Raw genomic sequence first — 23,306 nt, 5'->3', positions numbered from 1 at the left:
GCAGCAGGGTAAAGAGCAGGGCAAAGCCCAGCAGTAGGCCTGGGGCTGGGGAGGGTCACGAGGAGGTGGGTAAGGACCTGGTTTGCTAATCCAGGCTTGCTTGGTGCAAGAGATGACAATGCTGCATCTCTTCCTAGCCAGGGGCGGCTCTGCAGTTACACTGTCATCTGCTTCCCAAACACGTAAAAAGCCCGTGCCTATGGGGTGTGCCTCAGTTTCCCCATGCCTCAGATGCTGCTGTTGTAGGGTGGGGGAGCTGGCTTCATCAGAGGCTTTGCTTTCTGGGTACCGTTGAAAAGCACAGCGAGGTGATGTTCTGTCTCTGATGGCGTTTTCTGAGCCCCTCCTGGGCAGAGCAGAAGGTGCCTCCAATGTATCTCCAGGCCAGCGGCCACCCAGCGCTAAGCGGCACGGGGCCAGTCAGTGCTCATCTAGCAAGGACGGCAGCAAAGAGACAGGCACAGAGAGAGCGGCCCAAAGTGCTTCTGCCCAGATGTTCACCTGTTTGGTGGGGGGGTGAATGTTGTGTGTAAGTGCATCTGCCGCGGAGGGCTTGGAAACACGTGCGCGGGCAGGTAGGTGAAGTGCAGGGAGCAAAAACTCAACGCCAGCGTGATGGGTTTCAGAGAATGGGTGTTTCTGGTGTGCATTTATGCTGCTTTTACTATAGAAAAGCAAGTGGTCCCTGCTCACCCCATCCCACCAGCTCCCCCTCTCAGCCCTTCCTCGCTGGGGGTCCAGCCATGGGGGTTTGCAGGGATGGGGTCCTGCAGCCGCAGCCTCCCTGGAGAACACACGTAATGCAAGCGGGAGGACGCGGCACCTCCTTGCCGAGCAGGCTGCGCCCTTGCCTCCCTCCTGCCTCAGTTTCCCGGGTGTCCGCGGGCCGGTCCGCTCGGGGGTGGCGGCGGCGGCAGGAGCGATGGCCGGGAACCATTTCCGCTCGGCTCCGGGGCGGTGCGGGGAGCGCTCGCTGCCCCCCGCCCCATGCCCCTCGGCTCGGCTCGGCTCGGCGGGGGCAGAGCCACTCCTCTGCCCGGTGACATCCGGCCGGGAAGCGCCGCGACCAGCGAGGGGTCAAATTCCCGGCGCAGGTAGCGCCGCGGCACTTCCGTGCGGAGCGGGCGGGGAGGAGCCTGCCCGGGCAGCCCCCGCCGCGGGCACCCCAGGCCTGGGGACCCCCGGCCTCCGCCATGAAGTCGGAGCAGGAGGAGAGCAAGCCGGGGCCGTGCCGCGGCGAACACGGCTTTGCTCCGCGGCCGGCCCATTGTTCGTGCCCATGGGGGCGGCGAGGGGCGGCCGCGGACGATGCTCAGGGCAGGGTGCCGTGCCCATGCTTAGCCCATGCAGGTAAGGGGGTTTGGGGAGGGTCCCGCTGCCCCTCGCGCGGGGCGGGGGGGGGAAGCAGCCCGGCGTGCATTTCTTCCCCTTGCTTTGTGCGGTTGGAGCTTGCTTCCTCCTGGAAGAGCCACAACAACGCCGGGCGATGCAAGCACGCCTTGGAGCTCACTGGGGCCGTGCAGGAGGGTGCTGTGCTGTCCCCAGCGCCAAGGGTGCAGCTCAGGGCAAGGATGAGGGGGGTTGGCTCTGCTGTGGCTGTGGGGAGGGCGAGCGAGCGGCTTCTCCTGCGCCTTTGTCCATTTTGTCTCATGGAGAAGTTGGAATGCGCCCGGAGCTTGGGGAGGACACGGGGGGGGGGGTTAAACGGTTCGTGTGCTTCTGAAAGCCTTTGCAGCCTCCAGCCTGCCTCCTGAACCCCTCTGCCCCCCTTCCCCTGCTGGCGCGCACAGGTTTGTATCGGGTTTTCTTTCTTCCCATCGGCATGTGAACAGGGCGGCTGAGTGAGTGGGCATCTTACATGAGGGAAGTCATGCTTTTTGGGGGTGTGCAGTGCCAGGACACGGGGTAACTTTGCTGGCAGATGGTCTCTGCGTGTCCTGCCCCATGGCCGTGGCTGGTGCAAGCGCCGGTTGATGGTGTGCGATCGGGGTGTATGGCTGGTGTCCTGTCCTGCAGCCAAATGGAAGCACTGAGGCCGAGCTGGTGTCTAACTTAGGGAATGCTCAAAGATGGTGTTTATAAGGATTTGCGCTTGTTGGGTGAAAACTTTAACCCAAAGTAAGGAGTTTCTGTATCCATGTCCAGGAGCAACAGCTCACTTGCTTGCAGCATCAGGGCAGTAAGCAGGAGGTGGAATCTAAACCTTTCTTCTTTAAAAGACGGATGTGTGGAGCCAAAATCCGCTTTTTTAGCCCAAGAGGCTCTGCAGCATGTGTCTGAGCAGCCTGGTACCCACCCTGCAGCGAGTGGTGGTGGCCAACAGCTCCTCTGAGGTGGTGCAGTGCATGGTGCCATGGGAGATGCTGTACCCAGGGGTGTAGCCAAGATGCACAGTAGTGGGATGGGGCTAAAGTTCTAATGGACAAATTAAAGGCCCTCACACTTATCCACTTGAAGGGAAAATTCTGTGAGGAGTTTATTTTGTGCTGCTGTGAGTCCACTGTGATGTGCAGATGTCAGAGGGAGAGGTTGGACATGTTGGTTCTGAACCGGCACATCCTGGACAGCAGCAGTAACTGGGTCTTTGTGCAAATCCCAGTGTATTTTGAGCTAACCGAAAGCTTTATTGAGTGGCTGCAGTTGGTTTCCGTGCTGTCACCCAGCCCTGTCCCTGGTGGTAGGCGCTTTTCCTCCACGCTATTCCTTGCAAGGATGTGCTGAGAGGGGTAAACCGTAACTTTTGCAAGTGACTTGGGAGGAGGGGTGGGTTGAGTCTTGGATCCCAAGCTGTGGAGCTACCTAATGTTCAAAGGTGATGAGATGCTCTTTAAAATACTAGTTTGACTCATCCCTAGGTCTTGAATTGTTACTTTAATCTAATAATGCTCTTTATCTTCTTAGGCTGTCCTTGGACAGAGGTATATGTACATGTATATTTATATGTGTGTATCTATCAATCTATCCTAGGCCATAGCTCAGGGCAGCTTCCAGCCATTCTCCTGCTGATGTCCTGGATAAAAACCCCCTTGACTTCTGGCCAGCAAAGCAAAAAGCATCTTGCTGGTAAACATGCAAAAGCAGCCCCAAATGCTTATTTCACTAACACAAATCCTGCTGTTGATACTGCATTCATTTTTAATATGTATCCTCCAAAGACAGAAACACATGTACAGTAATTGTGTCAGCTGAGTTACATGGAAAAAAAAGAGGCTTTTAAATGGATGCTTTTAAAGTGATGCCTACTGCAAGGCCAGTAAAAGAAAGGATCTGCTACTGAGAGGAGTCCAAGGTGGGGTTTGCAGGAGTGGGAGTGGAAACTTCAGCCCCAAATGCTGTCTGGAGGTGTTCACTGCAATTAAAAACACCCCAAAAAATCTTATGTACGTTTTCTGTTAACAGTGCTTGAAGCGTAAAGGATGCAGAATCTGACAGTGTCACCAAAGTCTAATGGAAACAGCCAATTATTTCAGTGTGAATGGTGGTTGTCAGCAATTAGTGCAGGGACTGTTTAAATTGTATTAATTTCATTGCAGCAGATTTGGAAGAGGCTGGAATGAGTTGATGTGACCTGAGTGCTGCCTCCTTGTCCCCTGGGAATTACAGTGTGCAGCCAACATCCCCCTCCCTGAGGAAAAAAGGTTAAAAAGAGGAGGAAAAAGTAAAAATGGGCAAAAATGCTGGGAAAGAATGGCCTGTGGGAGACTTTGCACTGGGGTTGTTGCATCTGGGAGATGATTCCTAATAGCAAATCTAACTTTGCACCCCAATATAGCAATGCAAGGCTGAACTGCAAAGGGTGAACTGAGCCCCAGTCCCCATTCAAAAGGGTTGATGCTCACTTCAAGGCACATCCAGCTCCTTTGTGGCTTCAAATAGAAGCACAGCCCCAGCCAGCTCACAGGACAGAGTGGAAATCCCTTCGAAGCTGTCTGTATGTGGAAGAAACAGAGGCTGCAGTGAGGTTCCTGAGTAATTGTCCCTGTTTTCCTGGTTATTGGAACTTTGTGTAAGGATCGCTAAGAGCTGTCGGCAAACAGCACTTCTCAGATTGTTTATTTAGGTGCTTAAACTTGGCATAGCTGTGGGGATTTCCTACCCCCCTATTTTAAAATGAAGTTAAGGTTTCCCTTTCAAGTCAAGTCATTCTCTTAATGCAACTTACGCAAATAAAACAGGCTTTCTCCATGGGACCCTCTTGAGCTGGAGATGCTGGTTCAGATGGGATGGAAACTTGATATAATGCAAGAAATTGCCCCTTATGCCTCTCTACAAGGAGAGTAGGAGATGCTGTTGCTCCCATTGCTTCCCTGAAATGCCAGTGTCCTTCCCAGAAAACTACTTGAAAACTTGCTGAGAGAGTTGCTTCAAAGCCCATACCTGGTTTCTACAGCAAAGACGCCCATTGGCAGCAGCACTGGTAGGGAGTTGGGAAGAGCAAGGACAACAACGCTTGGGGATGTATTAAAAGAGCTGACAGCATGTCTTTCAGTATTAGAGCGCAGCAAGGGGTGTAGCTTTTTGCCTGTCAAACCTTGGCTCATGGATTGTGCTTTGCAATCTTTATTCAGATATATCCATACAAAAAAATGGATTGTGCTTTTCAATATGTATATTACAAAATACATGGATGCTGCAAAAAGGAATACATATTGGAAAGCACAATCTATTTTTGTATAGATATGGATGTAGCTTAAATTATATATCTGTAGAAGAAAGAAGCTCAGGTATCTGACTGATCCTGAGCTCAATAATTCAGGCTTCTCCGTAGGCTTTGGCTTGCAGCCGAAGTGCATCCTGTGGCGTGGGGAGCATGGTGCTGCACCTACACCTTCTATAGATCTTGGATTTTAATCTTTCCCTAGTTCATGCCTCTATGGGGAGGCAAGTACTAAACTGAGGATTAAATTGCCTTGTTAGAGTCAGAGAATCCCAGACTGGTTTGAGTTGAAGGGACCTTAAAGCTCATCCAGTTCCAGCCACGGCTGTGGGACCAGAGGGAGTGATGTTGTTCCGAGGAAGCTGCATTGTGCAGTGCTCTATAGTGAGGACCTCTAAGAAGTTGCTGCAACTGCTTTTGGGCCATGCCCAAAGACTCCTCTGAGATTCTCAGCTGCAAAAATCCCCTCTGAGCTGCCTTTCCTTAGGCTGGTTTCCCCTGTTCCCTCTACGGAGGGGTCTCTCCCAGGTGGGGATTTTCCTTGGTTCCCACTGAAATGCTGCAATTTGCAGAAATCCCCTGGGATCAGTCACCCTTATACAAACTGCCCCGTGTCCATCCTGCTCTGCTGGTTAATCATTTCCCTGGGAATAGCCCACTGGATCCCCTGAGCAAGGCTGCTTGTAGCAGAAGGTGAACATGAATTATCAGTGGGGTGAAGAAAATGAGCAGTTAGTGGCAGCCACTGGTGTTTTGTGGCTTTTGCACAGTAAACGTCGCACCATGTTCAAACCCCTCACACCCTCCTTGGGCTTCCCAAGGGCTGGAAGGGAAGCAGCATTTCTGCAGTCCCTGGGGTAGATGCTTTTGGCTTTGGCCACTTCTCCATTGCTGCTTTCTTGCATGGGTTTCAAGCCAGCACATCGGGGCTGCACTGAAATCCACCGCCTGGAGCTTGGACTGTTCTTCATTAGTGACTTTATTGCTAAATAATTTGCAGCATGGGCCTTGCCAGCGCTCCGACGGGAAGCATTTCAAGTATGCAAACCAGATTTTATGCTTTCCTGGTGCAGCTGCTGGCCAGACTGGGGGGAGCTGCCTCTCCCTGTCCTGCTGTCAGCATCACCTCCACATGGAACCAGCCCAGCACTTGTGTGGAGGGACTATGGCAAATATGCAGGTTAAAACCCCTCTATTTCACGCCTGGGTGGCATCCCGCAGGCTGGCTGATACATGGGGAAAGGACCCAACTGCAGTAGCTTGGAGAGGGGGCATTTATTTTGTATTTCTGCTTGATTTTTCTGGCAACTGTAAGGTGTGCTGAGGGGTTTATTCTTCTCCCCACATCCATCGGTATGGTGCAGACTTGAGAAACAAGGTTTGGGAGCCCTACGAGGATGCTGCAGAGGGACTCGTCATCAGGGACTGTAGCGACAGGACAAGGGGTGATGGGTTCAAACTCAAACAGGGAAGTTCAGGTTGGAGATAAGGCAGAAAATCCAGGAAAACACTTTATTACCTAAGCAGTGGGTGCAACTGTAGGAAACAAGGTCAGTGGAGCTTTCCAGAGGGGTTCCACGCTGGGCTGCTCCTGCAGTGCAGTTGCTTCAAGGAGTGTAGCAGTCGATGGGTGTAAATGTGAGATATTCAAGCTTCAGGTCTGCAGGAGAAAGCATCATCTTTCCCTTTCCACCCTCAGAGTGGTTTATTTGGATTCTACTGAGTTCTGAACAGGGATGGCTGGAGGCAGAGCTGACGTGGGTTGTATGGGGCACGGTGGAGCTCAGCAGCCTCCATTGGACACTGGCCATATGAGCACTGTCTGTGAATGGTTTGGATGGGGAGGTGGTTCTTTGTTTATTATTACTATTGTGTATTAAACCAGCACCCTTAAACCAGTTTATTATTGCTATTACTATTGTGTATCAAACCAGAAACCAGTACCCAGCAGAAGCTCCCTTCTCCCTATCCGGTGCCTCCTCATCACATCCCTCCTCCTCCTCCTGTGGTCCCAGGGTGTGCTGCAGGCTTTGGGCTGTGCAGAGCAGCTTTGCAAGCTGGGGGGAGTCACCCCAGCAGCGCTTCCCTTGGGGCTGAGCCTGCGGTGGGGCTGTGCCGGGAGCTGTTGGTCACTTCCTTGCATTGTGTCTGCTCTTCCCCCAGCGCTGCTCCGGGAGGAGGTGGCTCAGCTGCAGGAGGAGGTTCACCTGCTCCGGCAAATGAAGGAGATGCTGACGAAGGACCTGGAGGAGACGCACGGCAGCAAGTCACCGGAGGTGCTCTCGGCCACCGAGCTCAAGGTGCAGCTGGCACAGAAGGAGCAGGAGCTGGCGCGTGCCAAGGAGGCTCTGCAGGGTAAGAGCTGCGCATCCCTCTCCTCACACCTCTCCCCAGCACCCCAAAGCTTCAGTTAAAGAAGGAGGGAAAAGCCAGGCTTTGCATGAGGGCTTTGCATAAGCTTTGCATGAGCTCGGCATGTGGGGTGTGTTTGCTGTGTGCACTGGGGGGGGTTTGGCTGCAGAGCAGCACTCCCCAGGACCCCCACACTGTCCTGCACTGGTGAGGGGTAGTGTGGAGCCAGGATGTACCAGTGTGCAATGACAGGCAGGGAAATGGGGTGTGAGGGTGTTGCAGCATGGCGAAGGAATTCCTTCATGGCTGGCTATAGAGTAGAGCCAAGAAAGCAGCTGAAATGCAGCTGGAGACGTTTGCAAGGAGGGGATGGGTTGGATTTGAGCCCCTTGGACTTGTAGGAGGTAAGCAGTGAGCTTGCTGGTGACTGCAATTTTCCTTACCCTGCTTGGAGTTATTAGGCTGGGTCTCCAAGTGAGGTGCAGGGGCTCCTCCTTTCTTCATGCATTGATCTGGCTGTTTTCCTGTGGTGGCCGGTGCCATACTCTTCCTCCCTTGCCAACAACTGCATTGCGAGCTGTCTGTGAGCTCCAGGGTGAACAGAGCAAAATGCAACACTGCAGCTTTTCCTCCCCAAAAATAAGCTGACAATGAGTCCGGGCAGGATAGTTTGTTAGCTGGAGCTGGGGGATGATCCTGAGCAAGGGAAACCTCTCGCTGGCAGCATCGCGGCTCTAAATATCATATCAAATCCCCAACATACCGAGTATAACTTCCACTTGTCAGCTCCTGTTTGTGGATTATGGAGAGAGGCTGTCAGAAGTTTTCAGGCTCAGAGGCTGAGCAGCACATGAGGAGCTGCACGGAGGGCAAGCCCCTGCCCAACACATCTCCATCCGGGATGCATGGTGGGGAAAACAGGGAATTGGGGAGGGGAGTTCAGAAGACTGGATTTTGTCGCTCGCTGATTTATAAAAGCAAAAAATCAGCAACAACCAAAATATCTTCACAATCTCAGTGCTCCTCTTCCCCTCCTCATGCCCCCAGTGCAGCCTCCGGCAGCAGGAAATGTTCTGGCTTTATCCAACTGTAATTAGAGAAGAAAAACCTTAATTAGAGAATATTTGCTGTTGTGGACAGGGAGGGGAAGTGCTGATAAAATGAAAAGCAGAACGATTTAAAGAGTGCAAAAAAAGGAAGACTAAGTCATCTAAGAAGCAGCAATAGGGTCACACACGCTTCTGTGGAGGGTAGTGCAAGAGAGTGAATTTGCCTTGAGAACTGTGAGCGTTACAGGAATACCATGTTGGGGTTTTATTAGGCTTTTACTGGCCGCTCTGGGAGCCACTGGGATTAGTTTTCCAGGACTTCTCTGCAGGTGTGATGGCTGGGAAGTGGGAATCTCAGCTTGCTCTTGGAAAGGGACATAACAAGAAGTGTATTTGAATTGATGCTTCTTCCATCCCTTCCAATATTGGAAAGCTTTTTTGTAAGTAGGAAGAGCTCTTTCTCTGTGCTGGATCTGGGCCGGAGGCACTGGGCAGCAGAGCAGGCTTAGCACAGCAGCAGATACAGAGATGGGTGATGTGGAGGCAGGATCAGCAGCTGGAGGAGTAAGAAAATCCTTTTTCCTTTCCATGGAACATTGTTCCTAGAGAAACTTAGCCAAAAGGGGAGGAAAATGGCCGTGACTGCGCCTGGCGCATGGTTGTGCCAGGAGAAATGTGTCTGCTGAGAGAGACACTTGGGGAAGTAATGACTCTATGTTAAGGTGGTGCAAGGAGCTCAGGAAAACTTGACCATGCTGTCCTGTAGCTCAGGGCTTTGTGTGGTTGTGTCCCACAGCCAGAGAGCATCTCCCAAGAGCAGCTCCCTCCTCACAGCATTAAAGGTCCTCGCTGAAGGATGCTCCGTGCCTGGCAGCATCGGCTGCAGCATCCCTGCACCTGCAGCAGTGCACTGGGTCCTGTGTAATATCATTAGCAGACAAGTTGTATGGAAATCTGTCACTGTTGCTGGCTCCGAGCCTGGAAGCGCGGCGCAGCCAGTTCAGATGAATATTGGCTCTCGCCGTGCCTTAGCACAGAGGGAAGCAGAGAGGGTTTGCCGGTGGGGTTTGCTTTTGAGGGCTCCCATAGTTTTAACAGCCTTCGTTCTGCACAGGGTCTGGTTTGTGATGGTCTGGATGGAGGAGGTGAGTTCATCTTCCCTTCTCAGCAGTGCATTTCCAGCTCCTTCGAGCAGCATTTAGCACAGGGTAGAGCTGGCGAGGAGCCCGTACAGTGTCTTCCTTGTGCCATACTAACAAGCCCTCGCTGTGAAGGGAGGGAGCAGGGGTCTGGAGCAGCACAGGATGCTCTGCAGGAGTAACTTGAGCAGTTTTTGTGTCCCTGACAGCATGTGCTTTAATGCAGCTTTATTGCACTGTTTTCTAGGCTAATTCCATCTCCTGCCCTTCTTTTTAATTAGTTATCATCCAAATAAAATCCCAAAGTGCTGTATCCTGTCATCCTCCTCGCCTGTGCTTGGACAGGGACTTTAGATTGTGCTTACAGTGTTAATGCGGTTATTTTCTTCCCTAGCTGGAAAGGTATGGATGTGGTCTGGCTTCCTGATGCGGAGATCTCGCATGTGGGAAGTTGTAGACAGCTTTATTACTGCTGGTCCTGCTGCGGCAAGGGACCGTGCCCGAGTGCCTGGAGGGCTCAAGGAGCCTCTTGACTGGGTGACATCTATGAGCATGTGGGCTGATGGCAGAAACCCCATTTCTAGGAAGGTTTATCCAGTATGCTGGGGCTCGCCTGCAGGGTTATCGTGTGGAGAGCAAACCTGGTTCCTGTTTACTTTTTGAATGCCAAGGTAGAGACCTCAGGCTGGCTTTCCCTGCTGCTCGGGAAGGCGTGAACTGACATCTGCTCTGCAAATGGGCTGTAGCCTTATCTCCTCCTTCCCAAACTCATGGCTCGGAGCTGTGACACCCCCCCACACACACACTCCATGGGGATGGCATTTGGGCTGGAACAGGTCTCTTACAGAAATCCCCAGCACCCCTGGCTGGCTGCAAGCAGGGGGGTAGGTAGCAAAGAAGTGGGTGGATGGGTGTCCTGGTGGGTGGGTGTCTGGCAGGTGGGTGCCCCAGCGGATGGGTGTCCAGCCATGGACCCAGCTGAGGAAGCCCTCTCCACCAAAAGGATATGGGGCACTGCACAGAAAAACTATTCTACTCCTTTGAATCCCTGCCTTAAATTCCCAGCAGAAGTCCCTGACCACCTCGTTGCCTGTTGGGGGTTGGGTTTGGAAAGCTCTTGGCCTTGCAGCAGGGTGTTTCCAGGTGAATTCCCCCAAAGTGAATGACTCACCTAATTTCTTCCTGACATTCCACACTGTGCTCGAGTTTCCTGCCTGCACCACAGCTCTGCACGCCCCGAAGCAAGCACTGCTCTGCCTGATGCTGCGGAACACTGACGTCTTCAGTGGCAAGATCTTCTCTGCAGATGGTGATGTCTGCATGTGCCTGCTCCATTACAAAGCAAGGAGTGGTGCTGTAGTTCCTGCACAGGGCTGACCGATTTTATGGCTTAGTCATAGTGACAATATTGAATTTCATGGTTGGAATAGAGAAACAGGAGAAATTAAATGAATGTTAATGGGACAGGATGGCGTGGGGCATCACTGAGGCTTGAGCGGTGTGTCCCTGAGGATGCCTTCCCCATGTTAGAAAATAAGTGTATGATTCAATAAGTGAAAAAGTCAGCTCTGGTCCTGTTCCTGTCATCAAAATCTACCTTGCACAGGGCAAGAGAAGTACTCACAAGTGTTGGGAGTCATAGGGAGCCACTCTTCAAGAGGTTTGGAGATGGGCTGCATCCACTGCCATTGCCCTCACTTGTGTTTGGGCTCTGCCGCTTCATCCCAGGAGCAGGAAGCCAGGCAGAGATGCTGTTTTTATGGTCTGAACATTGCAATTTTCCATCTAGTATCACATTATCAAGGCAGTCAAACTAAGCATTATCCATATGCCTTCCAGGCAAACGTGGGCTAGATGGTGTGACCATCACCACCTCATGTTCCCTTAATCTAATATTAATAATATTGAAGGGGGGGGTTGGTATCTGTAGCAGCCCCTGGCTTGGTGGGGGTGATGCCTGGTTTTAGCATGCAGTAACTACTGTCCAGAAGCTGTTTGATGTTGAGGCCAGGCAGGGTCATGGAGTGGTGGCGCCTTCAGTGGGGACATCACTGGGTGGTTTCAGCCATGCTCTGGGAGTGATTAGAATGTGGCTCATTAAGTAAAGCTGGAAACCGAAGGTGCTGGAGGGGGGGGGACCTCAAAAGGAACCCAGTGCAGAGCATGTCCCATCATTGGCATCCTTCTCCGGGGGGAGTGTTGCTCTAGGAGACAGATCCTATGGCAGGAGGTGGGAGCTCAAGTAACAGGAGTGCAGGTCGACCTCCCACAGGACTAATGGTGCAGTGCCTGCATTGTGGGCACGTGGAGGGGGGTGTGAGAGCTGAGGGGGTTTCACACCAGCATTCCCAACCCATCTCTCCCATTGCTTGCTGCTGGGGCTGGTGCTGAGTCCAAGGGATCAATGGGATCTCTCCCATCACTTGCTGCTGGTGCTGGTAGGACTACACTCTCCATCAGCCGTGTGCTTCAGCTGGGAGGGGAAATGAATAATGCAGATAAGATAAATGCTTCCTGCTCATGGTGTGGGGTTAGGATTTCTGACTTCTCTTGTTGTCTTGGGTTTATGAACAGGTCAGAGGTTTTGCCAGAGCCCACAGTGCAGATGAGCTGTGGGAAAGTGTATTTAGGTATTCCTGGGGGTTGGGGTACAGAAACCTGCCCTGGAGCATCAGATTGAAAGGAAAAAAAACCATTTCACTTCCTTGGATGGCCCTGATGGGCAGTGAAAAACTCCTTTCTTACTCCCTGACTGCCCCTTCTGTCATGCCATGGATTGCAATAGCTCTTTTTCCCCACCAAGTAATTAGCTGGGCTTCTTCGCTAGGAACACATGAAGCTGCTGCACCAGGCTCATTGCCGGAGCTGCTGGCAGCCCCAGCTGCTCAATTCTGCCTAACTTTCTGTTTTCTTCCTGCCTCTTTCAATTAATTTCCTATTAATTGGGTTTGAAATTAAGGTCTCCAATGGTGGATAAATCTTCTTTAAGCTCAGGAGCTGATGGGTTCCGGAGGAGGGAGAGCAATGGTAATAGGAGGAAAAAGTGTGTTAATTTTAGCACATCTCTCAGATATGAACTGAAATAAGTGGTGAAGTGTCCTGTGGGGTTAATAGGGAAAAACCTGCTCTTGCAATACCCAAAGTCCATCATCTTCTCACAGCACTGGTTGGTGTGAATGCTGATAAATAGTCAACCTTTGGAGACATTGTGTATTCTTCTAATAGGATGCCACCACTGATTAAAGCAGGTTGTATGCTGTAGGGGACTTGTTATTTGATGAAATTAATTCAGAGCCTCTTGTTGCCTCCAGCATACGAGAGTGCAAATGTGACTTAAACTGTCCTAAGAGCCTCTCAGTGCCCTCGAGGAAATTAAAAGTGCATATATTTATGTGTTGTAAAGCGTTTAATGCTTAAAAATAGAGGGGGTTTAGCAGTGTGTTGTCCTACCAGGACAGGTCTGAGACCAGGGTTAAGGGAGGCAGAAATTCCACCTTGAGAGGCCAAATCACTTAATGTGTCCTCAGGCCATGGCCGGTGTGGTCAGGTACTGCTCTCTGTGGGGTCTGCATCTCACCCCAGGGTGGCTCAGTCAAATTATCAGTAATTCTTGTCTTTCAACAAGTTTTGAGGTCCTGTGAAATAACCGAGCAGGGGAGGTGGCTGTTAAACACACACGAGCAGTGGGAAAGGGCTTTGCTATAAACTTCCATGTTGTCCTGTGTGCTTATTTTTAGAGGGTTCTGTAGTGATTACCCAAGCTGGGAAGAAAATAAGGCAAGTCCTGATGTTGGAAGGGGCTGAGTTGTCCCTGGAGGAGTCATGTTCATGGATGTGGAAGAGTCACAAGCACTCCCTGTCATGGCACAGCCTGAATTGTTAGGACATTTCTTCACTGGTTTATTGTTTTCTGTGTTTTGACTCTTAATGTTGGTCCCGAGAATTTCGTCTGGGTTTTAACAGATAAAAACCTCTGTTGTCCCAAACATCTCCCTTTTCTTCCACTACTGAGTCTGATTTTCTCCCCCACACCTTTTCCTCTGCTAACCTGCAAATCCTCTCCCTTTCCTACTGGCTCCATCACAAGCACTTGCTTTATTTTGCATCTTCTCTGTGCACAGAACAAGGCTCCTACCTGAGTCAATACCTCCTTGTTGTAACGAGCCTGGTGGCTGCAGTGCACGTTTAATGACACCACTCCCCCTGCTTCTGTGTGGGTGGAAATGCTTTTAAAATGCTTTTATTGAGTATTTAACAGAAAGTAGATGGCAGGGACAAGGGTTCCCACGTATAGGAGAGTGGGAGCAGAGCTCCCAGGCACAAGATTTCCTGTGCTGGGAGAAGGCAGAGCCATGAAGCCAAAGATACCAAAGGTGCTCATTGCACAAAGGAAACTGATTTCCTTTTAAGCATGTAATGATAATGGTTTTCCTATGTTCTTTAGTCCATTTTTTATCTCACGTAAGGAGGGGCTCAGAGGCACGTTATAGTGGGGTTTAATACCAAGGTGAAGTGACTTGTTATGGGAATGGGGTAGGGATTGCAGTGAGGGCTGAAACACTTGGTGTGGGTTTCTTTAATAGGAATAGGTTGGACCTGTGCTTGTACCTGGGGGTGGGTTCCACTCATGATGGTGCTGTCATCTTCTGGTGACTTTTGTAGTACAGAGAGCTCTTGGTGGCTTTGGGGATGGCTTTTCTGGTGAGTTTGAGGCTTTTAGTATACTTCTTTTAATATAGAGGGACAAATGGCAATGCACTGAGTGCAGGGAGTGTTGGAGGGGCAGAGGGTGTTTCATACTATCCCACCCCCTCAAGAGCAGCACTTCCTCAGGGTGGAAAAGCATGTGAAGTACTGGAATGAAAAGCAGTATTTGTATTCTGATTCCGAAATTGGGTATGGGTTTGGTGGGATGTATCTGGAGCAGGATGCCACAGGACAGTGCTGCCAAGGACCAAGTTTAAGTCTGGGCCAAGCAGTTAATGTGCAGATATTGTTAAGCCCCTGTCTGACATGGTATTCCTGGAATTCTTACTGGTTTTATCAGACTCCCAGCAAGCAGGCCCTGTGTCAGGCCTGCGTAGAAGTGGGGAAACATGAAGGTCTTGGTCCCATGCTGTGGTATCCTGATTCCCCTCATCCCCAGGCAGCAGCATCCTCAAGTTGGAAGGGAGCCATGCCCTGAGCTCGTGGGAGCGCTGCTGGAATCTGCCTCAGTGCTAAAAATAAACCTCTTGTGGTTTATTTATCCTGGAAGGGAGCAGCAGGTTTTCCTGTGCCGGGATCTGAGGCTTTGGCAGTGGTTTTGTTCCTGGATCACAGAATCCCAGACTGGTTTGGGACCTTAAAGCTCCTCCATCTCCAACCCCTGCCACGGGCAGGGACCCCTTCCACTAGAGCAGCTTGCTCCAAGCCCCTGTGTCCAACCTGGCCTTGAACACTGCCAGGGATGGGGCAGCCACAGCTTCTCTGGGCACCCTGTGCCAGCGCCTCAGCACCCTCACAGGGAAGAGCTTCTGCCTTATCTCCAGCCTGAACTTCCCATTTCAGTCTGAACCCATCACCTGTTGTCCTGTCCCTGATGAAGAGTCCCTTTCCAGCATCCTTGTAGCCCCCTTCAGACTCTGGAAGCTGCTCTGAGGTCTCCATGCAGCTTCTCTTCTCCAAGCTGAACAGCCCCAATGTTCTCAGGCTGTTTCCATACAGGAGGTGCTCCAGCCCCTGATCATCCTCATGGCCTCCTCTGGACTTGCTCCAACAGCTCCCTGTCCTTCTGATGTTGAGGACACCAGAACTGCACACAGTGCTGCAAGTGAGGTCTCACAGAGCAGAGTAGAGGGGCAGGATCACCTCCTTCAACCTGCTTTGAATCTGCTTTTTCAAAGGCTGAGCTGCCCCTTGGAGGGTGGGTGATGATCAGGGGCCATAGCAGTGATGCGATGGGCATGTTGGGGGCATTCATCATGCAGATGAATTTTCACCTGCACCCAGCCCCTGGGGTGATAATTTTGGTACTTTCTCCTCAAATAACCTAATAGGTGGATGCAAGGGGCTGCTGTGTCCATGTGCTTGAGCTGTTGTCTCTCCCACAGCCATGAAAGCCGACCGCAAGCGCTTGAAGGTGGAGAAGACAGACCTGGTGAGCCAGATGCAGCAGCTCTATGCCACGCTGGAGAGCCGGGAGGAGCAGCTCCGTGACTTCATTAGGAACTACGAGCAGCACAGGAAAGTGAGTGTGGGTGCCCAACACCCTGGGCTGGTGGCACTGGTGAGCACGAAACCTGGTTTGAAGTCAGCCAAAACCCACCAGAGCCCCAGATTGTCTCTTGTAACTGGGCAGATGCTCCCCTCATGCAGGGGCTGCACTGTGGCAGGTTAAGGATAAATAAATACAGGAGGAAATCAGGCCAGTGAACCAGACCTGGGAAATTCCATGTCATTTTAACCAGCTGCATAGCAGGCATCCCTGTCTGGATCACTGCTGCATCCCTGAGCCCTGCTTCTGTCAGCGCAGGGCTCTTAACGGTACCTGAAGGTACCATTCGCCCTTTGGCACTGTAAACAGCCAGAGCATCCCCAAGATGGTTGTGGCACAGTGGTCTGTGGTACCACATGGGTTTCCCCTTCCTGATGGCTTCCCCATGTTCCTGCAGGAGAGTGAGGACGCGGTGAAAGCCCTGGCGAAGGAGAAGGATCTCCTGGAACGGGAGAAGTGGGAGCTGCGGCGGCAAGCGAAGGAGGCGACGGACCACGCCAGCGCCCTCCGCTCCCAGCTCGACCTGAAAGACAACCGCATGAAGGAGCTGGAGGCTGAGCTGGCCATGGTGAGCCTGGTAACACAGTGGGCAGGACTCGAGGGTCACAGCTCAGCAGCTTAAGTGCTTGAAACACACCAGCAAGTTTTGCTAAAGTTAAATTTTTATTGCAGTGATGAATCTAAGTGCTTGTTGCAGTGCTTGTACGTGTGCGTTTCCTGCAGGAGCTGGTCCTGCAGGGGTTGTATTATTGCAACACTGGCAGAAAACAAGTCCATCACTAAAGAGGAACTGGATATCCTCAGTGCTGGGAGCAACACAATCGTAGAATCACAGACTGCTTTAGGTTAGAAGTGGCCTTAAGTTCATGCAGTTCCAACCCCCTGCTGTGGGCAGGGGCACCTCACACTGCACCTTGCCACCCAAGGTTCTGTCTGGCCTTGAACACTGCCAGGGATGGAGCATTCACAGCTTCCTTGGGCAGCCTATTCCAGTGCCTCACCACCCTCACAGGGAAGAGCTTCTTCCGTATATCCAACCTGAACTTCCCCTGTTTCAGTTTTAACCCTGTTTAAGTTTAAACAATTTGTGTGTTTCTTCGCAAAGGGGAAGGGTGGATTTGGGGCATTGTGCTGCTGCTCTGGGTGATGTTCACATGGGTTTCCACCACCACAACGGCCTCGATGTCCTTCCCTAGGCCAAGCAGTCCCTTGCCACGCTGACCAAGGACGTTCCCAAGCGCCATTCCTTGGCCATGCCAGGCGAGACGGTGCTGAATGGCAACCAGGAGTGGGTGATGCAGGCTGACCTCCCGCTGACGGCCGCCATCCGGCAGAGCCAGCAGACCCTCTACCACTCGCACCCGCAGCACTCAGCAGACCGGCAAGGTGAGCACCCAGCATGGGTCAGGGCAAGGTCATAGCATCCCAGCCTGGTTTGGATTGGGAGGGACCTTAAAGCCCATCCAGCTCCAACCCCTGCCACGGGCAGGGACCCCTTCCACTAGAGCAGCTTGCTCCAAGCCCCTGTGTCCAACCTGGCCTTGAACACTGCCAGGGATGGGGCAGCCACAGCTTCTCTGGGCACCCTGTGCCAGCGCCTCAGCACCCTCACAGGGAAGAGCTTCTGCCTAAGAGCTCATCTCAGTCTCCCCTCTGGCAGGTTAAAGCCATTCCCCTTGGCCTGTCCCTACATCCCTTGTCCCAAGCCCCTCTCCAGCTTTCCTGCAGCCCCTTTAGGCACTGGAGCTGCTCTAAGGTCTCTCTTTAAGGAGTTTTCTTCTCTCCAGGCTGAACCAGCCCAGCTCTCTCATCCTGAATCCAGAGCAGAGATGGAAGGGTGAGGCGCCAAACCCGTTTTGGGGAGCTGCCTTACTCCTGCATGGAGTAAAAGATGGGCAAAATGCACCCAGGGTTTTTAGAGGGTAGCAGCAGCTTTGCACGGTGCCAACTTTGCCAGTGTGATGGTAACTCCCTGATGCCTCCTCTGCCTTGCAGCAGTCAGAGTGAGCCCCTGTCATTCCCGGCAGCCGTCCATCATCTCTGATGCCTCCGCAGCCGAGGGCGACCGCTCATCCACGCCGAGCGACATCAACTCCCCCCGGCATCGAACGCACTCGCTCTGCAACGTAAGGCATCGTGTGATGGAGGCTTATTCCTGCTGGGGGATGCTGGTGGTCCTCTGCTTCCCAACACGATGTTGGCTTTGGGGTGGGCGTGGGTTGGAGGTTTGCTGATCTGGAGAGCTGCTTCCCTGGGGGGTTATCCCAGCCCCACACTGATTCAGCTGCCAGAAAAAGATGGGTTTTGCTGCTGAGATGGGGGATCCTGGGCTGTTTGGGCCTGATTCATTTGTATCCATCTCCTTCTGCTGCAGGGGGACAGTCCTGGACCGGTACAGAAGAACTTGCACAACCCAATCGTACAGGTAGGGCACAAATCTCTGCTTAAATTCTCGCTCATGAGACCCTTCCTGTGCTAGCAAGTACTTCTGGGGGTGCTTGGTGGCATCGATTTGTGCTATCCTAAATTATAATTCTGGGCTGTCCCAGATTTCCATGTTTTCCCCCCAAATCTAGGTAATGTCATAGGTGGTCACTGTGATTAGGGCATATCGTGGCCTTAATTGTTGTAAGGCACAGCCTGGATTAGATTATTCTTCTGTATTTGACCCTCAAATACTGGGTATTTTTGCAAGCCATGCACAGCCCCTTACATTCCTGGAGCTGAAATCCTGAACCAGTTGAATTAAGAAGCCAAAATCCTGGAAATGTGGGGAGGGGCCACCATACATTTCAGGAATATGACTTTTATTCTTGGTCCAGAACCTTAGCATTGCTTGCCTAAGGAAGCTGTGAATGCCCCAACCCTGGTGGTGTTCAAGGCAAGATTGAACAGGGTCTTGGGTGACATGGTCTAGTGTGACCTATCCCTGCCCATGGCAGGGAGTTGGAACTGGATGATCTTAAGCTCCTTTCCAACCCAAACCAGTCTGGGATTCTATAATTGCTTTGGATCTGGACCTGAGTATTTTTGGGACCCAGCCCCTGTTATCCATCATCCCTGATGCGTGGCAGTGAACGAAAAGCCTGGTACCTAAACCTGCCCCTCTCCCCCTGCAGTCTCTAGAGGACCTAGAGGACCAAAAGAGGAAAAAGAAGAAAGAGAAGATGGGTTTTGGCTCCATCTCCAGGGTGTTCGCTCGGGGAAAGCAGCGCAAGTCCCTCGACCCCGGCCTCTTCGACGGTACGGCCCCCGACTACTACATCGAGGAGGATGCGGACTGGTGACCCCCTGTGCTGGGCGAGCCTCTCCCTGGCCTCGCCATCACCCATGTACATACCCCAGCCCAGCCCCGCCTGTGGACGTGTTACCTGTTGTCTTGAGAGCGATGCAGCTGTGTCGTAACTTCAGTTTTGGCCCTTTCTCTTGTGTTTTTTTCCCCCCATACCAGTAACTCCTTTGTTGTCGCTTGAGTTTGTCACTTTGGGTTAAGTTTTGCCTTTTTTTGTTGCTTGGTTGGTTTTGTTCTTTTTTTCCTCCTTCTTTTGACAAAACTTGAAACTTGAAGGACTGCTGTGTCTGTAAATACCAGAAATATTGTGCACTTTGTGCTTGTGACGTCTCTTGTCCCAAACCCGCTGTTCTCCGGAGCCCAGCCCATGGGATGTCCTCGCTTGGGGATGAAGGACCTGCTCAGCTGAGGGACCTCAGACAGCAAACACACAAGATAGATGGAGAAGAAGAATCTCTCATGTGCTGTGATGTCTTCCTGGCCCCCAACGGAGGTGACCCGGGCTGGATGTTAACGCCTGCCGGTCTGGAAAGAAGTGTTTGAACGTTCCTTTTCGTTGTTTTAATTTATTTGCACAGAGCCAGAGGAGTTATTCTAACTAAATTATTGCAGAAGTTTGGGGAGTTTTTATATTTTTCCACGTCGGATGGGATGGGGCGGGGAGGAGGAAGGGGGTGTTTGTACTGTACTGTCCTGGGAAGCTGCTGCCGGGGGAGCTTGGAGCCATGGACACCCCCCTCTGGGCTCCCATGGCCCCACGGCCACAGATGCCCCAGGAGCACTTAACGCCTTGGAAAACACAAACCTAAACACATGCCAGGAAATTGGATGGGGGGGAGCTGGTGGGGGCTTTGCCCGCTGTTTTTCCTTGCTTTTTGGGGGCTCACCCTTTGCTTCAATCTGGGAATCCAGTGTGAGCTGGGAGCAGGGGGAAGGGGATATCCTGAGATATCCCTGTATCCCAAGACGGGGCCGGCCACCCCACTCCCATTTGGGGTGTTAACTGCCTGTGGGGGGACGGGGCAATCGGTACGAGTCCCCACCGGGGTGGTTTTGAAGCACAAAGGCCAACTTGTGCTTCCAAATCCCTTGGGAAATGCCCCAAAACCACCCCCCAGCGCGGCGGCTGCTTCCCCTCTCCACTAACATGCGCCGCGCTCTGCTTATGCCAAGATAAGTACCTTATGCTTTAATGCTTACGATATAATTTTAAGCTCTTAAAAACAAAACAATGTATTAAGATTTATTTAATGATGCTGTAACAGTGTATTATTTTTCTTGATTCCCATTCTGGTTGAAAACAAAGAGGGGTATTTTTGTCTTAAATCACCGAACTGAACTGCCGATGCCCTTGCACTGTGGATTCCTGCTACCGGGATGTTACAGAGAGGCCATGGGGAGGAAGTGAGTGAGGGACCAGCGTGGGGCTGCAGGGCAGAGATTGCCCCATGGCATCTTTCTCTGCAGAGAAGCGTTTTTGTATGTTTTTGGGTTTTGTTGGTTTGGTTCTCCTTGAGTTTCTGTAACTTAAAGTACCAGCCACCTGAGCAGATGAGCAACCTCTGTGTTATCCAGTAGTTTCCTTTTGCATTTCAGCTTTTTCTTTTTTGTTTTTTTTGTAAATTAGGAAATAATTCTAAAAAAATTACTAAGAGGATGATTTATTTAAAAAAAAACTTGGAGAAATAGCATATGAATTATGGGTAACATTAGATTTAACTTTTCCCCCCGTTAGTGGGGGAGAATCCTTGAAGGCATGGATGCAAATATAAAATTATAAAAGATCTAAATAAAGCTTATTTTAAAGTATGGAGGAACTCCATGTGATTTAATTGCTGATCAGACAAAGACCCTGGGCTGAGCTTGGTTGTGGCACTGAGCACAAGACAAATCACCCTTGCCCTGACTGAATCAGGGGTCCCTGGGGTGATGGGGGGATGCAGGAGAGATCTGCATCTTTCTGCACCAGCTCTTTCCCAGGACCAGATGCTGGCCAAGTGCTTTCACCTGCATGCAGAGATGGGGCCATCAGTTCATTTGGATGAAATTGGTATTTAAGGATTTAAGGTAAGCAAAGGTTTGGGAATGTGGGGGAACAGGCGTATGTTTTCCTCAGATGTGGAAGATGTAATGCTGAGGACCAAGAGAAGCAGGTGGGACAGAGAAATGAGAAGATTTTGTGTTGTAATGTTTGTTAGTGGATAAATTATTAATTTATGATTGGATGTTATTATTAATATCAATAATGTTAGTCCAGTGTCTAGATTCTGGACAGGGACTCTTTGTCAGGGACTGTAGCAATAGGACAAGGGGTGATGGATTCAAACTGAAACAGGGGAAGCTCAGGTTGGAGATAAGGCAGAAGCTCTTCCCTGTGAGGGTGCTGAGGCGCTGGCACAGGGTGCCCAGAGAAGCTGTGGCTGCCCCATCCCTGGCAGTGTTCAAGGCCAGGTTGGACACAGGGGCTTGGAGCAAGCTGCTCTAGTGGAAGGGGTCCCTGCCCGTGGAAGGGGTCCCTGCCCGTGGCAGGGGCTGGAGCTGGAGGAGCTTTAAGGTCCTTTCCAGTGCAGACCGCTCTGGGATTCCATGAAATGGTATGGATAATGAGCCTTTTTTTTTTTCTTTAACAGAATCATCCTGTGTCTGCGAGCAGAGGCAGAACAGGTAAGAGCCACCGTGGTCTGAAACGGGGAGAAAAACCCACTCCTGGGAGCCAGTTGGCTTCCCACCTCATCATCTGGAGCTGTAACGGCCTCCTCGGTGGCTTTCATCCCCTCCAACAGCCTGTCCCCCTTGCCGAGGGCAGGCCAGGGCCGAAGGAGAGCCTGTCCCTGCTGTGCTGCTGCATCCCTGGCCCGTCCCACAGCATCCCCGCTGCAGCGTGCTGCGATGCTGCCATCGTGTGAGCACTCCCTGAGCCTGGAAGACCGGTGGGGAGGTGTTTATTTTAGGGCTGACTCGTGGTGTTTGTGCACTTTGCACCCATAACGTTGCTGTGCAGTCACGAGTGTGTTTCCTGGTGAGGACTTTAGACCAAGAAAGGAAAATGTCACCGCTCTGTAACAGGGCACAGCGTTGTGCCGGGGTTGTTGCACCTAAAAGCACCATTATTTCATCTGAACACCTCTCCCTTTTTACCAGTTTCCTTGAATTATAAGGAATAGTCAGTCCCCTCCAAACCTTCATTGGCCTAAGCTGAATCATAGATTTCATTAACAAATAATTTGGTTCTGCCTCCTTGGCCACTAATACATGAAGCAGCAGACATCCCACTGCCGACCGTTGAGGCAGAGCCTCTCTCATCCTCATCACCTCTTTCTTAAATATGATTTAGGGCAATTTTTTGCTTAAGCACATCTATCCAGTTCATGTTAATCCCTCGTATGTTCAACTAAAGACTTTTCCTTTAAAGTGTTGTAAGAAATGCTTAATTTAAATCTCTCTGGATTTTTATATCTAGATTGTTTTGTATCTAGATTATTGTATCTGCTGCATCACCTTTGGGTAGGAAAGCACTGATTTTTGTATAAAAAAGAAGTCCAAATGAGATGAGTCTGTCACGAGCTGTCTTGTACAACACCACACCGTGACTGAGTCTACTTTCTGTTGCCTCTCTGTGCTTACTTCTGCATTCCTCCAAAGTCTGTTCTAAAGTCACATTAAAAGGCCTTGTGTCACATTAAAGACTCGTTTAAAACCCCCTGCAGAGCACACAGGGACTGCAGTGCTCCTTCCCAGCCTGAGCTGGTCCTGGTGTTGTCTTTGGATGATGTTGTAACTGTCACTGGGCATTATAACTGTGCGTTACCTGTCATGCTGCCACCATGCACCAGTGAGCGGTGTATCAGGAGGGAGTCTGAGGTGGCAGCAGGGATGAATCCCGAGGAGGTTTCCTGCCTTGGCACAGACTCTCCCCATGCTTTAGGCAGGGGAAGTCACCTCCCTGGGCTCAGGTTTTACATCCAGGAGCTAAAGCTGCATGTGCAAGTAGCTGAATAGATTGTCAGGGTGGTTGGTGGGTCATGATATGTGGGTGATGGGTGACATGAATGGTGGCATCTCCCCAATGGTGTCGAGGGCCACTGCTGAGGCTGCTGGAAATGTGGAGATATTCCTGGCTTTCATTCACCCCTTTTCAAGGTGTCTTCAACTCTTACTGCTTTGTGTGTACGAAGCCAGTGTTGGAAATGCCTTTGTGTGAGTCCTTACCTGCAGGGAATGCAGCAGTGCCTGGAAGCATTCCTTGCAGCAGGAATCCCATGTGGCCTTTGGGACATCCTGCTCTGCCGGCTGTTCCCCACGTCAGCCCCTGTCTTCAGCTTCCCGCTGACCAGAGGCAGCCACAGGCACCAGCAGCAGCACAGACCGAGTTGCTCTGCACCATGCAGCTGGGACACTGGACTGCGCTCGGCCCCATGTCCAAGCAGGAACGTTTCCTTGGAGTGTGACGATGGCTGGTGAGTGATTTCCGGACATTCTCCCGTTCTCAGGCACAAGCCATCCCTCACCATCTGCTCCCAGTTCTGCAAGGCTGCATTAAACCTCTCTGCCCAGCTCTTGC

General features: G+C 51.5%; 1 protein-coding gene across 2 annotated transcripts in view; it reads left to right on the top strand.

Annotated features, from left to right (window-relative positions):
* Window positions 1-20,554, top strand: part of KAZN (kazrin, periplakin interacting protein) — a 218,921-nt gene extending 198,367 nt beyond the window's left edge. Inside the window, exons 1-8 of one of the 2 annotated variants that reach the window (XM_061479397.1) lie at window positions 1,168-1,350; window positions 6,821-7,012; window positions 15,290-15,426; window positions 15,851-16,021; window positions 16,650-16,839; window positions 17,449-17,579; window positions 17,828-17,878; window positions 18,573-20,554. In XM_061479397.1, coding sequence (XP_061335381.1) covers window positions 1,194-1,350; window positions 6,821-7,012; window positions 15,290-15,426; window positions 15,851-16,021; window positions 16,650-16,839; window positions 17,449-17,579; window positions 17,828-17,878; window positions 18,573-18,740 — 1,197 coding nt within the window. In that variant the 5' untranslated portion in view covers window positions 1,168-1,193 and the 3' untranslated portion in view covers window positions 18,741-20,554. Of the gene's footprint in view, window positions 1-1,167; window positions 1,351-6,820; window positions 7,013-15,289; window positions 15,427-15,850; window positions 16,022-16,649; window positions 16,840-17,448; window positions 17,580-17,827; window positions 17,879-18,572 lie in introns of those variants that run through there. The other variant, XM_061479396.1, reaches the window with a different exon arrangement.
* Window positions 20,555-23,306: the final 2,752 nt, after the last annotated feature.

Source organism: Pezoporus flaviventris, unplaced genomic scaffold, assembly GCF_033815535.1.
Source record: "Pezoporus flaviventris isolate CSIRO_AGI_PZ_B2104156 unplaced genomic scaffold, CSIRO_AGI_Pfla_v1 ptg000148l, whole genome shotgun sequence".
Lineage (NCBI taxonomy): Eukaryota > Metazoa > Chordata > Aves > Psittaciformes > Psittacidae > Pezoporus > Pezoporus flaviventris.
The sequence above is the reverse complement of the archived record's forward strand: the minus strand, read 5'-3'. Positions and strand labels throughout refer to the sequence as shown.